This window comes from Oncorhynchus keta, chromosome 1 (genome assembly GCF_023373465.1).
Source record: "Oncorhynchus keta strain PuntledgeMale-10-30-2019 chromosome 1, Oket_V2, whole genome shotgun sequence".
Lineage (NCBI taxonomy): Eukaryota > Metazoa > Chordata > Actinopteri > Salmoniformes > Salmonidae > Oncorhynchus > Oncorhynchus keta.
The window spans coordinates 60,572,657-60,592,699 of NC_068421.1; the positions used below are offsets into that span (position 1 = coordinate 60,572,657).

The 20,043-nt window shown below is 43.2% G+C and overlaps 1 protein-coding gene across 4 annotated transcripts in view; it reads right to left on the reverse strand.

Moving 5' to 3' along the window:
• The window catches only part of dot1l (DOT1-like histone H3K79 methyltransferase), a 29,793-nt gene extending 10,385 nt beyond the window's left edge, over window positions 1-19,408 (reverse strand). The window contains exons 1-20 of one of the 4 annotated variants that reach the window (XM_035779676.2): window positions 18,885-19,408; window positions 9,243-9,286; window positions 9,049-9,123; window positions 8,583-8,646; window positions 8,166-8,394; window positions 7,931-8,025; window positions 7,761-7,823; window positions 7,607-7,662; window positions 7,385-7,467; window positions 6,920-6,988; window positions 3,689-3,795; window positions 2,817-2,858; window positions 2,561-2,647; window positions 2,233-2,455; window positions 1,980-2,093; window positions 1,783-1,874; window positions 1,408-1,509; window positions 1,159-1,296; window positions 902-1,027; window positions 321-730 (exon numbers count right to left, since the gene is read on the reverse strand). In XM_035779676.2, coding sequence (XP_035635569.1) covers window positions 321-730; window positions 902-1,027; window positions 1,159-1,296; window positions 1,408-1,509; window positions 1,783-1,874; window positions 1,980-2,093; window positions 2,233-2,455; window positions 2,561-2,647; window positions 2,817-2,858; window positions 3,689-3,795; window positions 6,920-6,988; window positions 7,385-7,467; window positions 7,607-7,662; window positions 7,761-7,823; window positions 7,931-8,025; window positions 8,166-8,394; window positions 8,583-8,646; window positions 9,049-9,123; window positions 9,243-9,286; window positions 18,885-18,965 — 2,300 coding nt within the window. In that variant the 5' untranslated portion in view covers window positions 18,966-19,408. Of the gene's footprint in view, window positions 1-320; window positions 731-901; window positions 1,028-1,158; window positions 1,297-1,407; window positions 1,510-1,782; window positions 1,875-1,979; window positions 2,094-2,232; window positions 2,456-2,560; window positions 2,648-2,816; window positions 2,859-3,688; window positions 3,796-6,919; window positions 6,989-7,384; window positions 7,468-7,606; window positions 7,663-7,760; window positions 7,824-7,930; window positions 8,026-8,165; window positions 8,395-8,582; window positions 8,647-9,048; window positions 9,124-9,242; window positions 9,287-9,390; window positions 10,218-18,884 lie in introns of those variants that run through there. The other 3 variants (XM_035779683.2, XM_035779708.2, XM_035779692.2) reach the window with 3 other exon arrangements.
• Between the last annotated feature and the right edge of the window lie 635 nt (window positions 19,409-20,043).

Sequence of the window (20,043 nt, forward strand, 5' to 3'; positions counted from 1 at the left end):
TAGAAAGCTCTTTTTCAAAGCGATTTGAGTTGTCAAATGTGCCGCATCGCATTGTGCATAGTTTCCTTTTATAAACATTTGTAATAGACATAAATAGACACAAATTAATTCATGCAGGGAAAGGGAATTGTCTACAACTCTGTTAGTTGTCGGTGTTATTTTGGCGGGTCACGGATCGCTTCTCGGAACAATTCTACGCGGATGGGTCAGGTTGCGGAGAAAAATCTGTCCTGATGTCGGATATCGGGTGAGGCTCCGAATTGATGTGGCCAGCGCGGGGCGGGTGCGGCTCCAAAAACCGGACCCGTGCAGGACTCTACCTGAGACCAGTGAAGCCCAAGCCTCTGAAGTGTGCAGTACTAGAGTCCTGGTTCAGGTGTCTGCGCAGGGCGATCTTGGCTGGGGAGAAGCGTGTGTAGTCAGGGAGGGGGTGACCCAGCTGCCTGTGCCGGGCGTCCGGGGTGGGGGGCACAATCTCGTGGTCAGGCGAGATGGGCAGGTAGCGGGAGAGGAGCTCTCCCTTGGTGGCCCTCCTGTCGAAGCAGGGCGAGGCGGTGCTGTTGATGGACAGTTCGGGGCTGAGGTCGGCCACGACCAGGCTCAGTTTGGGGGTGTCGTGGTCCAGGGTAGGGAGGCCCTTACGGTAAGGGGAATCCTCACAGGGACTGTAGGACTTGAGCTGGAGCAGCTCCTGTTGTCTCTGACTCTTCTCCAGCTCCACGATGCTGATCTGAGAACCAACACCAGGGGGAGCCGTTACACAAGGTAAGGAATAGGAACATCACTTTGCTAACAAAAACTATGCTTCACAACAACAGTAGATGACCGATTCCTCCACTATTTCTAAGTTTTGTTGGTAGAGATAGGTGGAACAGAGAGGAAGGGGCACAGAGGTGTGTACCTGTAGCTCGAGACAGTGCCGCTGTTTTTCGGAGATCTGTCTGCGTAGGGCCTGCTTCTCCTTCAGCAGGCTCTCAAGACACAGAGAGCTCCAGTCCAGCTTCAGCTCTTCACACCGAGACTTCAACTGAAACAGGCCGTTATAGTTAGTGAGTTACAAGTCTCTGGCTATGTCTGACAGAATGCCCAACACGAAGATCAACCCCAATGTGAAAAGGGGGGGAGAGATGACACCCAGGAGTAGCGAGGTTGTCTCACCAGGAGCAGGCTGTGGTCCCTCAGCTCGATCATGTCTCTCTCCAGCTGCTTGGTTTGCTCCTTCAGCTGATGGTTGTGGGCTGAGATCTCCTTCTGGGCCTGCAGCAGGTCCTCCACAGTTAGGGCCTTCACTCCCAGCTGAGGGGAACACAAAGACAGGGTAAGATGTTTGGCGATCGAGTACTCTCCCAACATTGGCTTCTCATTACCAGCTGGTTTCATTAGACATTCACCACGTTATCTGCCTACCTCATCCAGTTTGGTGTGGAAGAGGCCTTTGATCTTCTCTTTGTGGGTCTGACACACAGTCTGCAGCTGCTCCGCCTGCCCAGAGAGCTCTCTGTGTTTTAGCTGCAGAGGTGGAGGAGAGATGGAGGAAGAGGGAAGGAAGAACAAAAGAGAAAAGGGAAAGGTTTAGAGGTTGAGACTAAAGCAGAGGCAACATTCCTAGGGGGTTAGTCTCCTTCAACATGACTGATAAAGGGAGGGTTGAGAGTTGAAGTATGAGCCTGAGGGAGTGAATCTGAATGCAGTAATTTAATTTATTACTCTTTAACGAGGTGGCGATACTGTTTTCACATGGATTATTTGCATTGGATTGAGTGATTTGGACATTCTATTTACCTTCTCCTGCTCCAGGACTTGCTGCAGGTGATTGTGGTACTGAGGTGTCTTCATGTAGGTCATGAACTGGAGGTACTGGACTTTAATGTTGTCTGTGGGTGGAGAGACAGAGAGGACTGGCCTTCAGCTCTGCTGGCTGTGACTAATAGACAGGTCTGTGTGATAAGGAAGGGTCGGGTCAGGGTAGCGAGGCTCACCTAGAAGCTGTTGTAGGCCAGGAGGAGTGGGGCCCAGCAGCAGTTGCCCAGACGCATAGTGCTGAACTTTGGGAGGTAGCTGGTAGAGGGGACTTTGAGGTGACCTGTATGCATCTGTAGAAACAACAAAGAAAGTCAACTAAACAAACATAGACCAAAATGAAGAGCTTAAGGCTAAATAAACAGAAATGCACAAGAGTATATGGACTCAGCCCTGGGTAGGAGTGTGTGTGAGAGTGAGCAGGTGGCTCACCCTGAGGGGGTGCTGCAGAGATGGTCTTGGCGTGCAGCAGCTCCAGGGCACTCTGGCTCTTCTTGCTCTTGCGTTCGGCTGCAGTCACGGCTGCCTTTTTGGGACGCCCGCGCTTCCGAGCGCTCAGCTTGCGGCCTTTGCTGAGGAGTTTGGCGCGGCGGGGTTTGGGTGACGCCTTCACGACTGCCAATAGCCTCGGTTGCTCATCCTCCCCGCAGGAATCCTGAGACAGGGAGAGGCCAGAGTGAAAACAAACCAAAGATAGAGTGGTGATCTCATCAGGAGAAGAACTGAGCATAGAGACGTGAAAGACGATAAAGGGACTTACCTTGTGCTCCTTTGCCTTGGTTGGGGTGTTGTTTTTACTGTCTTTACTATTCTTTTCTTGTCGACGCCTAGCTGCTTCTTGCTCCTCCTAAAAACACATAGGAACATCTTAGTGTTGTTTTACCACGTGAATAGTTCAGGAGGGCATATAAACTGGGTGCAACTGCAAAGACAAACCGGACGTGACTAAGATTGTCATTACACATGTGGGCAACATAAAATAATACAGTGACCAAAAGGAACAAAAAGAAGCTTACCCTGAGTTTAGGATTTTTGAGACTATGAAAATAGTTTTCAAGCTGAAAAAGAAAAGAAAGTATCAAGTACTGCACATGGACACAGAGGCGAAGACAGCAGAGGTCACAATCTCCCCTCTCTCTCTTTAGTGCAGTCACCTTGTGTGACACTATCCATAAGCCCTCCAACACGTGCATGTGACTGGGGGGATACAGAAACAATGCAGCGATGACCTCACCGTTTCCACTGCCTCAAGTGAATGGATACATTCAAAATAGCCAGTTGTTTCACTTGCGCATTCAAGCACTGAGAACCGTCTCATTGCTCGAATAAGCAAGTGAAACAACTGGCTAAGTTTTTAAGCAGACTGTTACGGGCCGGTATAGACAAGTATCAAAACGAAACATATTCAAAACAGAGAGCATATTCTAGGTTATATTGGCAAAATATGCCCTCCCACAGGCTAACTGTTTGCAAAAAATGTACTAAGTCTTGTTTTCAGTGTTTCTAAACAAGTCGAAAACACTCATGGTACAACATGTAGTAGGAATGCTGGTTGCTCCATCACCTGTCGCTGTACCACATCTCCTCTGTCCACTGCAGGGCTATACCAGCAGTTGCAGTTGTTTCCTGCAGGGATATGGCCGACTAAACATGTTCTGAGTACTGCTACCGTACGCATTGTCAGAAAATATCACGTGGGTTTGTTATTTACCATGCTATTTGATACACATACAGAATAAGGACAGATGAACTGATGGAGACCTTTGAAGCGTGGGCCATTCGTTCAGTTCAAGGTTACCCTTCTTTAAATGGTGCAACTGCCATTGCAACATTGTGTGTGGGACAGAGAAGACGTTTTGTGAGTATAAAAGAGGAGAGCAGGACTCACTATGGTGCGGTCTATTGTATGAAGGTAGTAGGAAACTGGCTTCCCTGTCCAGGACACTGAACCCCTCAACGGAGACAGCTCAACGACTCTCATTATTGTGCCAATGTCTTTAGGGAGAAACAAAGGAAATCAACAAAATGTTTTAGTTCATTGAAATACACACTAGGATATGTTGTCCAAGGGCCACCCACCAAAAAAAGATCTCAGAAAAGGTGCTGTGTCCCTGGTAGGAAGCGGAAATGCAAAATGTCAACATCATTTGGTAACAGTTTATTTGGACAGTTCATCTGTAGATTCTCTACATCTTCAGACTATCAGGAGCCTCTCCTGAGTTCCCAACAACTGGATGGTATGGTTCTCATGGGAAATGGAGCGAGACATTAACTAAGCCACACTCCATCTTAACTTCTCCATATTTACTGAATTGGTTGAACGGTGCAGAAGAGAACCTCCCCAGACAGTCTTTTCTTCTTATCGTCAAGACCAGTATGAAATGCAGCATGCAACAATTTCAACGATTGACTGAGTTACAGTTCATATAAGGAAATCAGTCAATTGAAATGAATTCGTTAGGCCCTAATCTATGGATTTCATATGACTGGGAATACAGTTGGTCACAGATACCTCTACCTAAAAGGTAGAGGCATGGATCAGAAAACCAGTCAGTATCTGGTGTGACCACCATTTGACTCATGCAGCCCGACAGAGTTGACCAGGCTGTTGATTGTGGCCTGTGGAATGTTGTCCAACTCCTATTCAATGGCTGTGAGAAGTTGCTCGATATGGGTGGGACCTGGAACACGCTGTCGTACACGTCGATCTAGAACATCCCAAACATGCTCAATGGGTGACATGTCTGGTCAGTACAGGCCATGAAAGAAGTGGGACATTTAGTACGGATCCTTGCGACATGGGGCCATGCATTATTAAGCTGAAACATGAGGTGATGACGGCGGATGTTTGGCATGACAATGGGCATCAGGATCTTGTTACGGTATCTCTGTGCATTCAAATTTACATCGATAAAACAAATTGTTGTCCGTTGTCCGTAGCTTATGCCTGCCCATACCATAACCCCACTGCCACCATTGGGCACTTTGCTCACAACGTTGACATTAGTAAACTGCTCACCCACACGACACCATACACACAGTCTGCCATCTGCTCTTCACAATGAAACAGGGATTCATCGTGAAGAGCACACTTCTCCAGCGGCCATCGAAGGTGAGCATTTGCCAACTGAAGTTGTTTACGTCGCCTAACTGCAGTCAGGTCAAGACCCTGTTGAGGAAGACGAGCACGCAGATGAGCTTCCCTGAGACAGATTCGGACAATTTGTGCAGAAATTCTTTGGTTTTTCAAACCCAGTTTCATCCGCTGTCAGGGTGGCTGGTCTCCGACGATCCCGCAGGTGAACAAGCCAGATGTGGAGGTCCTGGGCTGGAGTGGTTACACATGGTCTGAGGTTGAGGCCGGCTGGACGCACTGCCAAACTCTCTAAAACAATGTTGGAGGCGGTTTATGGTAGAAAAATGAACATTAAATTATCTGGCAACAGCTGCGGTGGCCAGTCCTGCAGTCAGTACGCCAATTGCACACTCCCTCAAACCTTTAGATCTGTGGGTTGTGCGACAAAACTGCACATTTTAGAGTGGTCTTTTATTGTCCCCAGCACAAGGTGCACCTGTGTAATAACCATGCGGTTTCATCAGCCTCACCTGTCAGGTAGGTAGATTATCTTGGCAAATGACAAATGCTCAATAACAGGGATGTTACCAGAGAAATAAGCTTTTTGTGCGTATGGAACACTTCTGGGATCTTTTATTTCAGCTCATGAAACATGGGACCAACACTTTACATGTTGCGTTTATGTTTTTGTTCAGTAAAGTTTATAGCGTTTATTTTATGCCTGCTACATTAGGATAGACTATCAGTAAGATTTCAACTAACTATGTACTAACCCTAATCTTAACAAGCAGTTGCTTATCAACAGATAGTTTGTTATTGGTATGACCATCTGTAGAGCATCTACAGAAGGACTATCCGGAATATCCAAATAATATGTGACCCATCATTTTGTGTTCTCCAACTTATAAAAGTTACACATTAATTAAATATTATACATTTTAAAAAGTAGCATTTTGGGTAATTTGGGTAAACCTTAACATGATGTTGTCATGTTATATCTTGGATACAATTGTTACACTCGTTACGTACACTTCTGTTGTCCATGCTTGCAGAAAGAAAACGCATGCACCGGACAAATTCCCAAATAATACAAGTTGAAAAATACTAAATTGATGTATGTGGTAAACCCTTCAAATGCGTGGATTCGGCTATTTCAGCCACACTTGATGCTCACAGCCATACAATCTCCATAGACAAACATTGGCAGTAGAATAGCCTTACTGAAGAGCTCAGTGGCTTTCAACGTGGCGCTGTCATAGGATGCCACCTTTCCAACAAGTCAGTTCCTCAAATTTCTGCCCTGCTAGATCTGTCCAGGTCAACTTTAAGTGCTGTTATTGTGAAGTGGAAACGTCTAGGAGCAACAACGACTCAGCCACAAAGTGGTAGGCCACACAAGCTTACAGAACGGGACAGCAGAGTGCTGAAGCTCGTTAACATCGTCTGTCCTCGGTTGCAACACTCACTACCGTGTTCCAAACTGCCTCTGGAAGCAACTTCAGCACATTAACTGATCGTTGGGAGCTTCTTGAAATAGGTTTCCATGGCCAAGTAGCCGCATACAAGCCTAAGATCACTATGCGCAATGCCAAGTGGGTGGTGTAAAGAAGAGTGGAGGCTGCTATAGCAGCAAAAGGTGGAACAACTCCATATTAATGCCATAACTGTGGAATGAGATGTTCGACGAGCAGGTACATACACTGCATGACCAAAAGTATTTCCTCATGTCGGGGTTCATCTCGATCTGTGAAGGCAACGTCTTATTTGAGCTGGCGAAACGACAAACACCGGTGTGCAACAAATGTAACCAAGGTTGAACATAGCAACGTTGGAACGTTGCAAGAGAAATGACCCTAGATGCGCTATAATTGATGCTAAATACTTCAACTATGATTAAAAAGAAAAAAATTTATGTGCAACTTTTAGTTTTGAATCAGACAGACAGATGTTAATAACATTATCTACATAATTCTGTTGACATTTCTGCAGTTCCATTTCCGGGGTCTGCCCAGAACATAAACTTGTTCCATGATGAAGACTTACCACTCAAGTTTCGACTGTTGATTCTAAAATTTAGAGGTGCAAAAGGTTTTGATGATACAATTTTCGCACCTAAGAGAGAGAAACAAAGTTTAACTTTTCATGAAGACACTTCACAAAAGGTTGTTTGAAATTGACAGATTAAAAGAAAACAACACAAACACTGATCTATAATGAGTCCTAGATCAAACCATTGATCTGTGTGTGTCTGCTATACATTATCAATGGTAGCATAGATCATCCTCTCATATCTGTCTTTTAAAAGACGGGGTCATGAGGTCACACAGCTGAGGTGTCAGAGGTGAAGTGTGTGGAGTTGACACAGCTGCCATTATGCTACAGCATGCATGAAAGCAGCTGAATCAATAACATATTGAAATGATCCCAGGTTCTTCATTCGCTGTAACAACAATACGGTAGGGTGTCCTTGACACTGGGTGGGTAACAAAAGGGCCATTTTCTACCTACCTTCCTTCATGTTAGCAAAGCGCTCCTTTAGCTGGTGATCCACTTCTGGACCAAAGGCAAAGTTGTTCACAAAAATAACACTGCTAGACAAACGGGGAACAGGAAGAAGGGGGGAAGAGGAAGAAAAAGATTTAGAGTTGAAGCTGTGCTGATGTTTCTCTTCATGTTCAGATGTGTGTAAATACACAGTGGTATCATCCAGTGTACATAGAGGTAATGCACCTTGTGTTGGCGATCCTGTCCTTCCACACTTCAGACAGGAAATCCCCCCTCTCCAGCTTTAAAATGAAATAAAGAGGAACATGAGTTGCACATTGATTACTCAGGGACAATTTGTGAGTACACACGTCTGTCATGACAACAGAATACCACATACCGTGTAGTCCCCGTGCTTCTTCCCATACCACTTCATCCACCTCTTAAATTCTTTATCCATAGACTGAAAGGCAAACCGCAAACACTAGTCATTCTAAAAATCTGTTCCTTCTCCGTTGACTGACAATCATCAAGATAACCAAGACTCTTAAGCTAGATGTGGGAACTTACCTCAGCATAAGTGGCTGGAATGTCTGCCTTCTCCACACCAAAGTAGTGTTTACAGTTCGTTGCTGCGGCAACCTGCAGCACCACTTGTCCCACCCCTGCAATTACAGATAATTGCGAGTAAAAAATAGCACCAACCTGCTCATTTAGACACATCCCACATCAACACACAGAGACACACATTAAGATGGGTTATCTCATTCAGAAGTAAACATCGACGTCGTAAACAAACACAGACCGCTGCCGAGGTCTACGAAGGTGTCATCCTCCATCATCTCCATCTCGTTGATGATCTGGGCCACCAGGTCGAAGGAGGTCTCGCCGTACACCTCGGGGGAGAAGGGCTCATAGTTGTTGAGCTTCTCGGGGTCCGTGACCGAGTGGTTGTACACCTGCTGCAGGATGTGTCTGAGCAGCCCATTGGACGGCCGCTTGTTCAACTTCAGGGGCGGAGTTGTGCCTTTCCACTGTGACACATACGGGACAAGAGGTTTAGAATGAGTATATTACATAGCTAGGATATAAACATATTGCTGGGCTCAAGTGAGCTAGGTTTAACCCACGGTGACAATACGTCTACAAGAAAGACGTCTGTTTGAATTAATGTGTGGACAAATAAGCTTGACGCAAGTCATCTGGAGATATTCCAACTTACCAGCTGGTGGATGCTGTCAATGGCTCTATTGTATTTGTCACAAAGTCTCTGCATACTCTCGAAGCTGTAACAACACACATAGAAATAAATAAATAACATCAACATCGTATGACAAGAAACCAACAGCCCATGACTTTGTTTGTGCTGATGTTTGTGAGTTTGTCCAGCACCCTGGACACAGGAATGCTAATTGCATATCAGTTTGCCATCCCTCTACGTGACTCCTTCTCATGTCTTTTGGGCTGCTGCCACGGGAAACAAAAATATTCCTAAATTAGCATCGCTGCCATTAATATCTTTATTACCTTCTGGGAATAATTATCCTTCAAATGTGAAGTGGAGGGGAGGTCCATTTGGTTCATACTCTGGATGTCTAAGTGTTATGTTACTATGGTGTTCTGTGCTTCAGAACAGCATCATAATCCTTGTTCCTCATCGTCTGACCCTCGGCCGACCCTCGGCTCACCTCTTGGTGTCGTAGTCGATGAGGACATAGTTCTCCATGGCCAGCTTAAGGTCTGGGATCTCCTCACACACCCACCTGGGAACAATGGTCAACACATGGTGAGTTCACTTTGATCTAATCTAACTCAGTGAAGAAGTGCAGTCACTCACTGCACCATGCTTTTGAGATTTAGGAGAAAGGTACTAGTTACTTACCGAATGGTCTCAATCATTTCATGAGCAGCATCGTGGTGTTTGTCCTGGAGACAGAAAGTGAACACAGGAGAAGAGAGATTGAGTAGTCTCAGTACAATTTGTTTATGCAAAAAGCATTTCTTGACAGGCAATAAAAAGACTGACTTACTGCAGTATATAACAGACTGGCAGGAACCAAAAACTAAATACGGATATCCCAAAAATGTACACAAATATGCTAACAGCTACCAACACGAGTTCAGACAGCCGGTCAGATAAGGCCAGCAGCACTCAATTACTTAATAATCCACAGCCAGCGCAAACCATAGTCGTTAGTGTGACACACTTAGTACGAGTGCCAGCATAACAATTCAGGAGACACCACTGAGTGTATCACTGTTATCAAGCTGACATTCTCTAACTGGATGTGGTCTGGGAGACTGTGAGCATGTGAAGCACTATCACTTAGGATAGCTGGGTTTTGTCAGAGCACTGCTTCAGCATGGGAGGAACTGCAGGATTTCAGTCACACTGGCTGCCTGAGCTGACCCAGTGACCCACTTTCTGTGTCCTGCTCCGGCACAGGGCCTGGGAGGGACGGAGGGTGGGAGTGACGGAAGAAGGTAGAGAGAAACCTCCAGCCAGCCAGGCCCAGCTGCTTTCAGCTGGATTGGTATTGGCACAGTAGCAGCCTCCAGTTACTAGGCTCAGCGCTTTCCGCTCAACAGCGCCACAACTCCCGCCATGGCACCGCTGCCAATAACACCAGGCCTGAGATTATAGCACCACAGAGGGTATGAAATAAAATCTCCCGCCACAAGGAAGGCAAAGCGTTTCACAAGAGGAGCAAACGCTTCTATGATGAATAGCCTAGTAATGCAACCATCACAGAATACATGCAGCCAAAACGAGGGTTAACGCGCTAGTCCCAGACTGACAGCAGTGTGTGCGGAGGCGGCGAGAGGGGGGTGTTCCTGCCGCTCACACAGACGCACGCAGCAACACCCACTGTGGTGCTAAAAATAAACTCTGGCTAAGAGAAAGAGAGCGTGTGGCACGTGAGATAGGAGCGCTCAGCCAATCCCACACTCTCTCTTCTCCTCCGCTCCTCCTGACCCCCTGCTGTGGGCACACGACGGAACTGATGCAACCACCCACTCCCTCCCTCCCTCTCACGCTCTCTTCACCTCACCATGACACACAGCCGGCCGGGCATAACGCCTGCTTCACTACGCATTACTAACGGCCAATAATCAAATAACTAACCGTGTGCAACAGTGATATCATTACCACAGAGAAAGATAACTGACTCCGTCAAAACCCTTTTCTTCAAAGCGCTGCCTGTCCTAGAACATGGTGACAGGCTTCTAAAGCTTTGGACTATGGTCCAGTGACTTATTGTCCTTATCAGTATCCGTTTTCACCCGCATGTTGTTCAGTAGGCGAGGGAGGCAGATGGAACTGCCTTATACTGCCTTATCCTATTCACTGATAACACAGGTCACATGGTTTGTCTAAGGAGTGATTTGCTTGTTACAAAGTTGAACTTCAAACACACTTGAGAGGAACACATGAACACCATTAGCAAGGCTATCGACAACACAAACTAGGCAAGATGACATTGATTCAAGTGGTGTCTTATTTAAAGGCATTCTGGCTATAGTTAAAGCACCAAGAAAAAAAATGAACAAAGGCCTCTGCAGCAGAAGAGGTGTACTTCATATGGAAGCAGTTACGGATGATTTAAATCTGCAGATGGTGACTGGGTGTGTGAGAGAAAGAGTATTCAAGCATGTGGTGGTAACAGCGTGGATGTTGTGAGACACGCAGGCAGCATATATCACAACTCTGTTGTTGTTCACTGCACAGCACAAGAGCACAGTGTGCGTTGTTTATCTGTGGGTGAATGGGGCGATTTGGGTTGCACTTCGGGAGTCAGAAGTACTGGAATATGTGTGATGTCTCTTTTGTGGTGGAGAGCAGTGGGCGGCATTATTAATACAACTTAATCTGAATAGTCATGGAAATGAAGTAGTCTGCTCAAGCGTCATTACAGTCCTCTTCCATAGATCAAACTGTGCAAAAATAGCCACAATGAGACATCAAGGGCATGTGATTTGGAGACTCATGTAGAATCAAGTGTGTTGTAATCCTACTCTTATTTAACGCCCCTTCATGTCCTCAAAGTGCATATTGAGGAATTGTCTAGGTCCTTATTGAAAACAGTGCTGAGACTCCACACATACAGATAATGAGCACTGGCTGCCACGTTACTCAGTACAGGACATAAGCCTATGATATTTAAGTCTATATTTATGATATCAAGACACCAACTTCGACAGAATAACTGAGGCACCAGCAGCTCTAAACAGTTTGCAAAATGCCTTTTCCTGAGAAAAGGCCAGTCATGCAACAGTGCTCTTATCGGTCTCTGGCATAATGGAATGATGTCACCCGAGTCCAACTGTGGAGGACTGCGTCAGCAGCAGCATTGCCTAGTTCCTGTACTCTGACGTAAAGGAGCATTACCCAGTGTGACACTACAGGCCCCAAACAGACAACACTCCACCGTGCTGTTCTGAGAAATTCTGCTTTGGGTTATTCATTTTTTTTTAGCACAGTCTTACCACAATTTACTATAAAATGAGAAATACACCTGAAACACATTTGAAGCCACCAGAGAAACCACAACCATTTAATCTGCTTCCATTTCTGTTCTCGCTTATACAATCTGCTAAACTTTAGCATTCAGCTAAAGGATATGTTCAAGGCATGCTGCACATGCAAGGTCTAAACACACTCAAATCTGCCAGCAAATGTGTTGTTGGAGTTGTACTAGGGCCCAAACTAGGATAAATATTTTCAACATATGTTCTATCTAGTAAGTCAGACATAGGTTAAAATATTACAGCAGCATGGTGTGCAATTTTTTAAAAGTATATTGATGCAAAATCTAAAGAAGCTTGATAATGGTCCAAGGGCTGGGTGATATGGCCAAAATACTACATCACGGTACAAAAAAAAACATATTGGACGGTTTGATGGTATTTGACAGTATTTTATGTTTCGATTAATAAAAGTTTACTTTATAAGTAGTGAGTGACCCTAGGGTGTTAACACATACATTCTAAGTGATTTCAATGGGTCTTTCTCCATTCTGATGGTTTTATACTGTTCAATTCAACTTCAACCAAAATTTATTTTCAGCATTGTCATACATTTCTGCATTTTAGGCACTCATTTGAGATCATTTCCACATTGCTACCGAGGGCTGCACAATATGGGCAAACAATATAGGCCTTATTTTTAAGCAAATATTTACTTGCGAATTAGATCAAAAAACTTGGGTGAACAGTTGGAATCATGGAAATAGAATGTTTATTCCAATTCTATAGTTAGAATATAAATAGTGGGCATTTTGAATACAGTGTTGTTTTACATGAAAATGAAAGAACATGCCAGGGAGGAGTTTTTGTGACAGGGTAGGAACCAAAGTGTTGATAAGTGTTAACTTGGGGACCCTATGATTTTTGGCTACATTTAATGTTCTCTCTTAGATTCTTCATATAGCTAACATGCATGCTTAATGTATTCCTCTTTGATTAAAAAGATACTGTTGCACAAACAAAATACTGATTTAGGTTTATACCATCACTGGTATTATCAGACTGTATAGCTAATTGTGTTTGCTCGAATTACATTAGACTCAAGTAGCGAAGTAAACTATAAAAACAGAAGTTATATCACATTTAACAAACCAAACATTCAAATAGCATTATAGAAGGTAAAGTAAAAACCCAAACAGGTATCCATACCGGTATATCGTACAATACGGTATACCGTCCAACCCTACATGGTGTTAACATCATAAAGAACACTCAGCATTGATTCATTGTTTTTAAATCAGCTGTTTTTAAATCTACCCAGGATCAACAGTCTGCAAAAGCTTTTTAAAAAAACATGGAATGCAGTAGACTATTGTCCACATTCAACCTACCCTACAGGTTTATCCAGTGGCATTTGCATCTAACAACCCAAACGTAGCCTAGTCCTCCATATAGTCTTCAAGCTATATAGGCTATTTCTGGATCCCAAAAGAGTTGTAATTAGTATTCAGTCTAACACACCCTTGCTGCTGGCTGTTAGTAGTCGCCTCTGCACTAAAACATGTTTGAGTAGACTAAACTCAGTTTGCAATATTGTATTGGATGTTAACGTTTATGTTCGTGACTAGGTTTAAAGTCCAACTCTTTCAGCTAATTCCCTGAATTTGCTGCACTGGTTTCAAAATTGGGATGGATATTTGTGATCAAACAATTTGAGATACATGTTGGAGTGACATGGGATGGTATATCCCTAATTTTCATTGTTTTCTTGTGACCCAGTGAAAAAGCTAAATATAACCATAGTGGGTGCAGACTTTTGCCATCCACAACTTGCCTTTTGAAACACAAATATAAGGAACTACAGTTATGGGGAATTGTGTAGCGTTCCTTCTATGCAGTTGCAAATTATAGCTTCTGATGTGCTCATTCTTCCTATTGGCACAGAAGGTGCTTTGTCTCATGAGTGCAGGGGTGTAATAATTCATCCAAACAAGTTGCAAAACGGTTCAAGCCCAGTCGCCAGCTATCCCCCAGATTCCCAAAGAGTGTGCAAAAATCGTTCTATGCAATAACAGGAACAGTAGACGTCATTAAAGGCAGTGACCACCATGCAGGCCCATTTGCATTTGGATTCCAGCTAGCTGACTAAATTCAACTCCATCGTGAAGGAAGTTTCTAATAATCTTTGTGAAATTCAGCTCCGACTACATCTATTCGCCCAAGGTCAATATTTTAAATAAATTATATTATGAAATGCATACCCTGTACCTAAGTTTGTCCTCTGTAGTTGCGTGCCTTTGTTGGCTGGAATTCATACTTTTTAATAAAGCGTTAATCAAATACAGCCACTAAATGTTTCCTTGTTGAGATTAATTTGGCACATGTACATTCATGCTGAGTTGCCCCCTTAGAGCAACAGCAATGATGAAACAGTAGGTGGTTGTATTTGATTAACATTTTATTAAAAAGTACGATTTCAGCAAATAAAGAAAGGCATGTAAATACAGAGGACCAACATAAGTAAAAGGAAATACTTTTGACCTTGTCGTCAAGAGCTGAATTCCACAAAGCCTGATCTCTGATCAACTCTGTTGGTGGAGTTCATCATAAACTTCCTTCACCTTTGTGTTGAGTTTAGTCAGCTATAGTCCAGCTAGCTACTACAGTGGCTGTAATTTTTCTGCACAATATTTTGCTAAACAACCCCCCCCCCCCCTTTTTATAGCTAACATTACTGAAAGTTTGGGCAAAATGAAATGCATACATGAGTTGAATTCCACATATTGCAAATGAGAGGGGAGATTCCAGAAGTTGAAAAAGTACCCAATTGTCATACTTGAGTAAAAGTAAAGATACCTTAATAGAAAATTACTCAAGTAAAAGGGAGTCACCCAGTAAAATACTACTTGAGTAAAAGTCTAAATGTATTTCATTTTAAATATATTTAACCATCTAGACATCTGGAAATGCAAATGCGCTACGCTAAATGCTAATAGTACTAGTTAAAACTCAAACGTTCCTTAAAATACACATGCAGGGTATTGAATTAAAGCTACACTCGTTGTGAATCCAGGCAACAAGTCAGATTTTTTAAATGCTTTTCGGCGAAAGCATGAGAAGCTATTATCTGATAGCATGTAACACCCCAAAAGACCCGCAGGGGACGTAAACAAAATAATTAGCATAGTCATCGCTACACAAACCGCACAAATAAAATATAAAACATTCATTACCTTCTTTGTTGGCACTCCTAGATGTCCCATAATCACTATTGGGTATTTTTTTTTTATTAAATCGGTCCATATATAGCCTAGATATCGATCTATGAAGACTGTGATAAACCAAAAAAAATAGCGTCTTATTGCGTAAAGTAATTTTTTTTAATTAAAAAAGTCGACGATAAACTTTCACAGAACACTTCGAAATACTTTTGTAATGCAACTTTAGGTATTAGTACACGTTAATAAGCGACCAAATTGATCACGAGGCGATGTATATTCTTGAGCTGTCCGTCTGGAAATAATGTCCGGGTAAAACTCAACCAAAATATCCGATCGGAGACCGAAAGAAATTGCTTGTCTCTTCTTCGTTTGACCAACAAACAAAGCCTAGGCAAATGACAAGACTGTTGACATCGTGTGGAAGCTGTAGGTAATTGCAACCTCAGCCCCATTTATTGTGGTTCGCCTTTATCAATGGGTTGAAGTGGCGGATGGATATATATATTTCCATTTTCAGTGATCAGATTTTCCTGCGCTTTTCGATGAAACGCACGTTCTGTTATAGTCACAGCCGTGATTTAACCAGTTTTATAAACGTCTGAGTGTTTTCTATCCACACATACTAATCATATGCATATACTTGGTAGAGCATGGCGCTTGTAACGCCAGGGTAGTGGGTTCGATTCCCGGGACCACCCATACGTAGAATGTATGCACACATGACTGTAAGTCGCTTTGGATAAAAGCGTCAGCTAAATGGCATATATTATTATATATTACTATATTCCTGGCATGAGCAGCAGGGCGCTGAAATGTTGCGCGATTTTTAACAGAATGTTCAAAAAAGTAGGGGGTAGGAGTAACAGGTTAAGTATCAAAAGTAAATGTAATTTCAAAAATATACTTAAATACCAAAAGTAAAAGTATAAACCATTGTAAAAATATAAACCATTTCACCACTTCATTAAGTCAGGATTCCTATTTGACTCAGCCATGCCTTCTTGCCCGTCCAACATTTCCTCATCTCCCACCCCTTCTAATGAGACTATCCCCAATGCTTCTCCCTCCTTTTCCCCTGCCCCACAACAAAGTTTCTCCCTGCAGGCAGTCACTGACTCCAAGGTGCTAAAGGAGCTCCCGAAACTTAACCCCCAAAAAACATCTGGGTCAGATGGTTTAGACCATTTCTTCTTTAAGGTTGCTGCCCCTATCATCGCCAAGCCTATATCCAACCTTTTTAACCTGTCTCTCCTCTCTGGGGAGGTTCCCATTGCTTGGAAGGCAGCCAATGTTCATAATTTATTTAAAGAGGGAGAAGAGGCTGATCCTAACTGTTATAGGCCTAATCCTATTTTACCCTGTTTATCAAAAGTGTTGGAAAAACGTGCCACTAGTCAACTGACTGGACTTCTTGATGTCTATAGTATTCTCTCTGGTATGCAATCTGGTTTCCACTCAGGGTATAGATGTGTCACTGCAACCTAAAAGGTCCTAAATTATGTCACCATTGCCCTTGATACTAAGCAATGTTGTGCTGCTATTCTTATTGACTTGGCCAAAGCTTTTGATACAGTAGTCCATTCCATTCTTGTGGGCTGGCTAAGGAGTATTTGTGTCTCTGAGGGATCTAGTTTGCCAACTACCTCTCTCAAAGAGTGCAGTGTATAAAGTCAGAAAATCTGCTGTCTCAGCCACTGCCAGTCACCAAGGGGGTACCCAAAGGCTCAATCCTAGGCCCCATGCTCTTCTCAATTTTCACCAACAACATAGCTCAGGCAGATGATAGTCCCTCCTAGGATGTTGTGTTAAACGCTCTACAACAAAGCTTTCTTAGTGTCCAACTATCTTTCTTTACCCTTAACCTTGTTCTGAACACCTCCAAAACAAAAGTCATGTGGTTTGGTAGGAAGAATGTCCCTCTTCCCACAGTTGTGATTACTGTGATTTATGTAGTTATGTTGACTCTTGTCGTGATGTGCGTTTTGTCCTATATTTATATATATATATTTTTTAAAATAATCCCAGCCCCCATCCCTGCAGGAGGCCTTTTGCCAGGCTGCCATTGTAAATAAGAATATGTTCTTAACTGACTTGCCTAGTTAAATAGAGATTACATTAAAAATATTCCTTATATTAGAGAAACCAGGTGGCAAGATTTGTAATTTTTTTAATACAAATATGGATAGTTAGGGGCACACTCCAACACTCAGACATAATTTACAAATGAAGCATGTGTTTAGTGATGAGCAGTAGGGATGAGCAGGGTTGTTTTCTTGATAAGTGCGTGAATTGGACCCTTTTCCTGTCCTGTTCAGTATTTAAGTACTCCTCAAGTACTTTTGGGTGTCAGGGAAAATGTATAGAGTAAAAAGTACATTATTTTCTTTAGGAATGTAACGCTAGTGGAGTAAAATTAAAAGTTGTCAAAAATATAAAGTACTAGTAAAGTAAAGTACTTAAGTACTTTAACATTACACCACTTGGGGTCTCGCTAAAAACATCCCACAGAGTCTGACCCACATGTAAAAAAGATTACTTGCTAGCTAACATAAATACATGGCAAGCAGTTAGCAAAGAAACTTGCTGGTAAACCAACCCATTTTTATGCATGTGCTAGTAAGTAGGTCAAGTGCTAAAGTTTGCAAGCTAGCTAATGTTTGTTAAATGTTTAACGTTACATGCTGACCACACCGCTCGTGTTGCGTGCGTGAGCATTGCAAAATAAATATACACATACATGTTATTCAATCATTGCACCCACACTGCTCACGAGTCGCCAGCCGCTAAAATAGAACTTGGTTCAATTTGTGACACTGCAAGTCCCGCCTCTCCCATCACCTCATTGGTTTTTAGGAGCATATACCCACGTGCCATCTACTCATTGGTTTTTAGGACCATATACCTACATAGGTGATTGAAACAGGAATTGAGGTACACACTCCAGTCAGTAGTGGTAATGCACCTTAAAGTTAGTTGCCTACTGCCATATAAAGTCCAAAGAATAAGCAGCAGAGTTTACTAGAAACGAACTTGGTTTAACCTTTTATCTGTGGATTAATTGTCAGGGAAGAGGACCATTTCTGGTAAAATAAACATGTTTATCTCAGGACAAATTCGCTAGCAATAGCAAGCAAGCGAAATTGGCAAATATTTAATGCTTTTCGACCTGTCCCCAAATTAATATAGTTGGTTCAGAGTTCGTTTTGATATTTCAACCTGCGTGACTTGATCGCGTCTGTGGGTAGACAAAATCAACATTCGCGCGTTGTACGGGGTCTGGTCAGCATGTTAGACAGAATTATAACGCGAGTCAAATAAAACTGTTAAAGCTAACTTAATGACCTATCGTGGAATGTCAGCTAGACTTATGAAAAGGAGGAACCGATGTAGTTAGCTAAGTGTGCAATGTTTCTCGTGTGACTTGTGAAATCCTCCTATCTAATTTGTGTACACTACTACAGCAACGTTAATTAGCCTTTTGGTTTTAGGTTCAGTCTGTAGCCACATTATAGGTGCCTATCCCACTTAGTGGATGGATAACGTTATACCGTAATGCAATATCTACTTTCACTCCAAGTGCCCATTTGTCGCTTCTGGATAGCTCCGAAAATGTATTATCTACACTGTATTGCTAACTCAGTGGTGGTACACTGGTGGGCCGTCTGTCTGACCTGCATGTCTTGCCGTGGCTTCGTAAGTAACCTTAGCTAGCAAGCGGATCATTAGCTAGTAGCTACCGTTAGCGAATTATCGTTTGTAGATTAATAATTCCAGTGCTGACTTAGTTGCCCAAATTATACGTTAACTGGCAAATTGTTGTCTGATGAAATACTTACATATACTGGTAACGGCCACGGATAACCAGCAGCTTCAGCTCCAACCGGCGACTTCAGCTTGAGTTCTAGCTTTTCTCCCATTCTACACTTTCTCCTGCGTTTGCTACGGTGGTAGGCTGGCTATGCTTGCTAGTTTAGTGAGCTAGCTACTACAATGTGTTCATGTTGTCAGAAAATTCTTAACACAATATAAAAAATGGCGATTATTGTAATGAAGTGAAGTAGTACACGACCCCTGTAGTCCGACGTTCAAATATTTCCGTCTGGTTTTAATACATTTATTTCAAAAATAAATGTTCATGCCGAGCGGCTACTACACCTCGTCCTCGGCAGTACAGCCGCCATCTTGCTCCGCTCGGCGTGAAAAAAAGGCAAAACGGCCTCTACCAAAGTGACAATCGCCAGGGAGGGGGGACTCAGAGCAGGGGAAGTATACGGTTATCGGGAGTGTACAACCGGATTGTTACATTTCGAACAGTGGCCATGACGAAAACAACGAGTCTTATGTAAGACTGGGATTTCCCGGGAGCAATAACGGCCAACTGGCGGGAAATACAATTTTACTTGATTACTCACTGTGACAGTGAATTTCGAAAGTAATATTTTTGTTATGGAGCAGAGAGGCAGACCTCGAAGTAGTTTGCGTTCCTTATTTCAGGTTCAGAGGTGGTGATGGATCTTGTACAAGAGACACACTCAATTGGGTGCTAATCCCACTTCTTACACCAGTGTTTCAAATTCAGGGTGGGTGGTGGTGGTGGGGAAGGCTCAACCATGGTCCCTGTCACCAAAGATTACTGTATCTGTGCTGTCACTGCAAATTATGCTAAGAGGTCCAAACCTCTTGATGTTGCTTGACTTTAGGCATTGTAAGGTTCTACACAAATGCCTATAGGCATCCCTCTGCTGCCACCAGTGTAGCCAACCAATGTAGAGAGAGGGAATGCTGTAGTTCAGGGACCCCCCCCCCACACACGCACAAGTTGTTGTTGGGGAAAACAGCTAACTTATTACAATTCTACACATTTTACCCAAGAGAAATGTTCAGTTTCATAGCTGTGAATCTTGACTTCTTTTTAACTTAAGCTGTGCCATTTACCACCATTGCCATTTTATTTGATATTTTATTTTAAAAGTCAAAGCTGAGACCAAAGTCTCT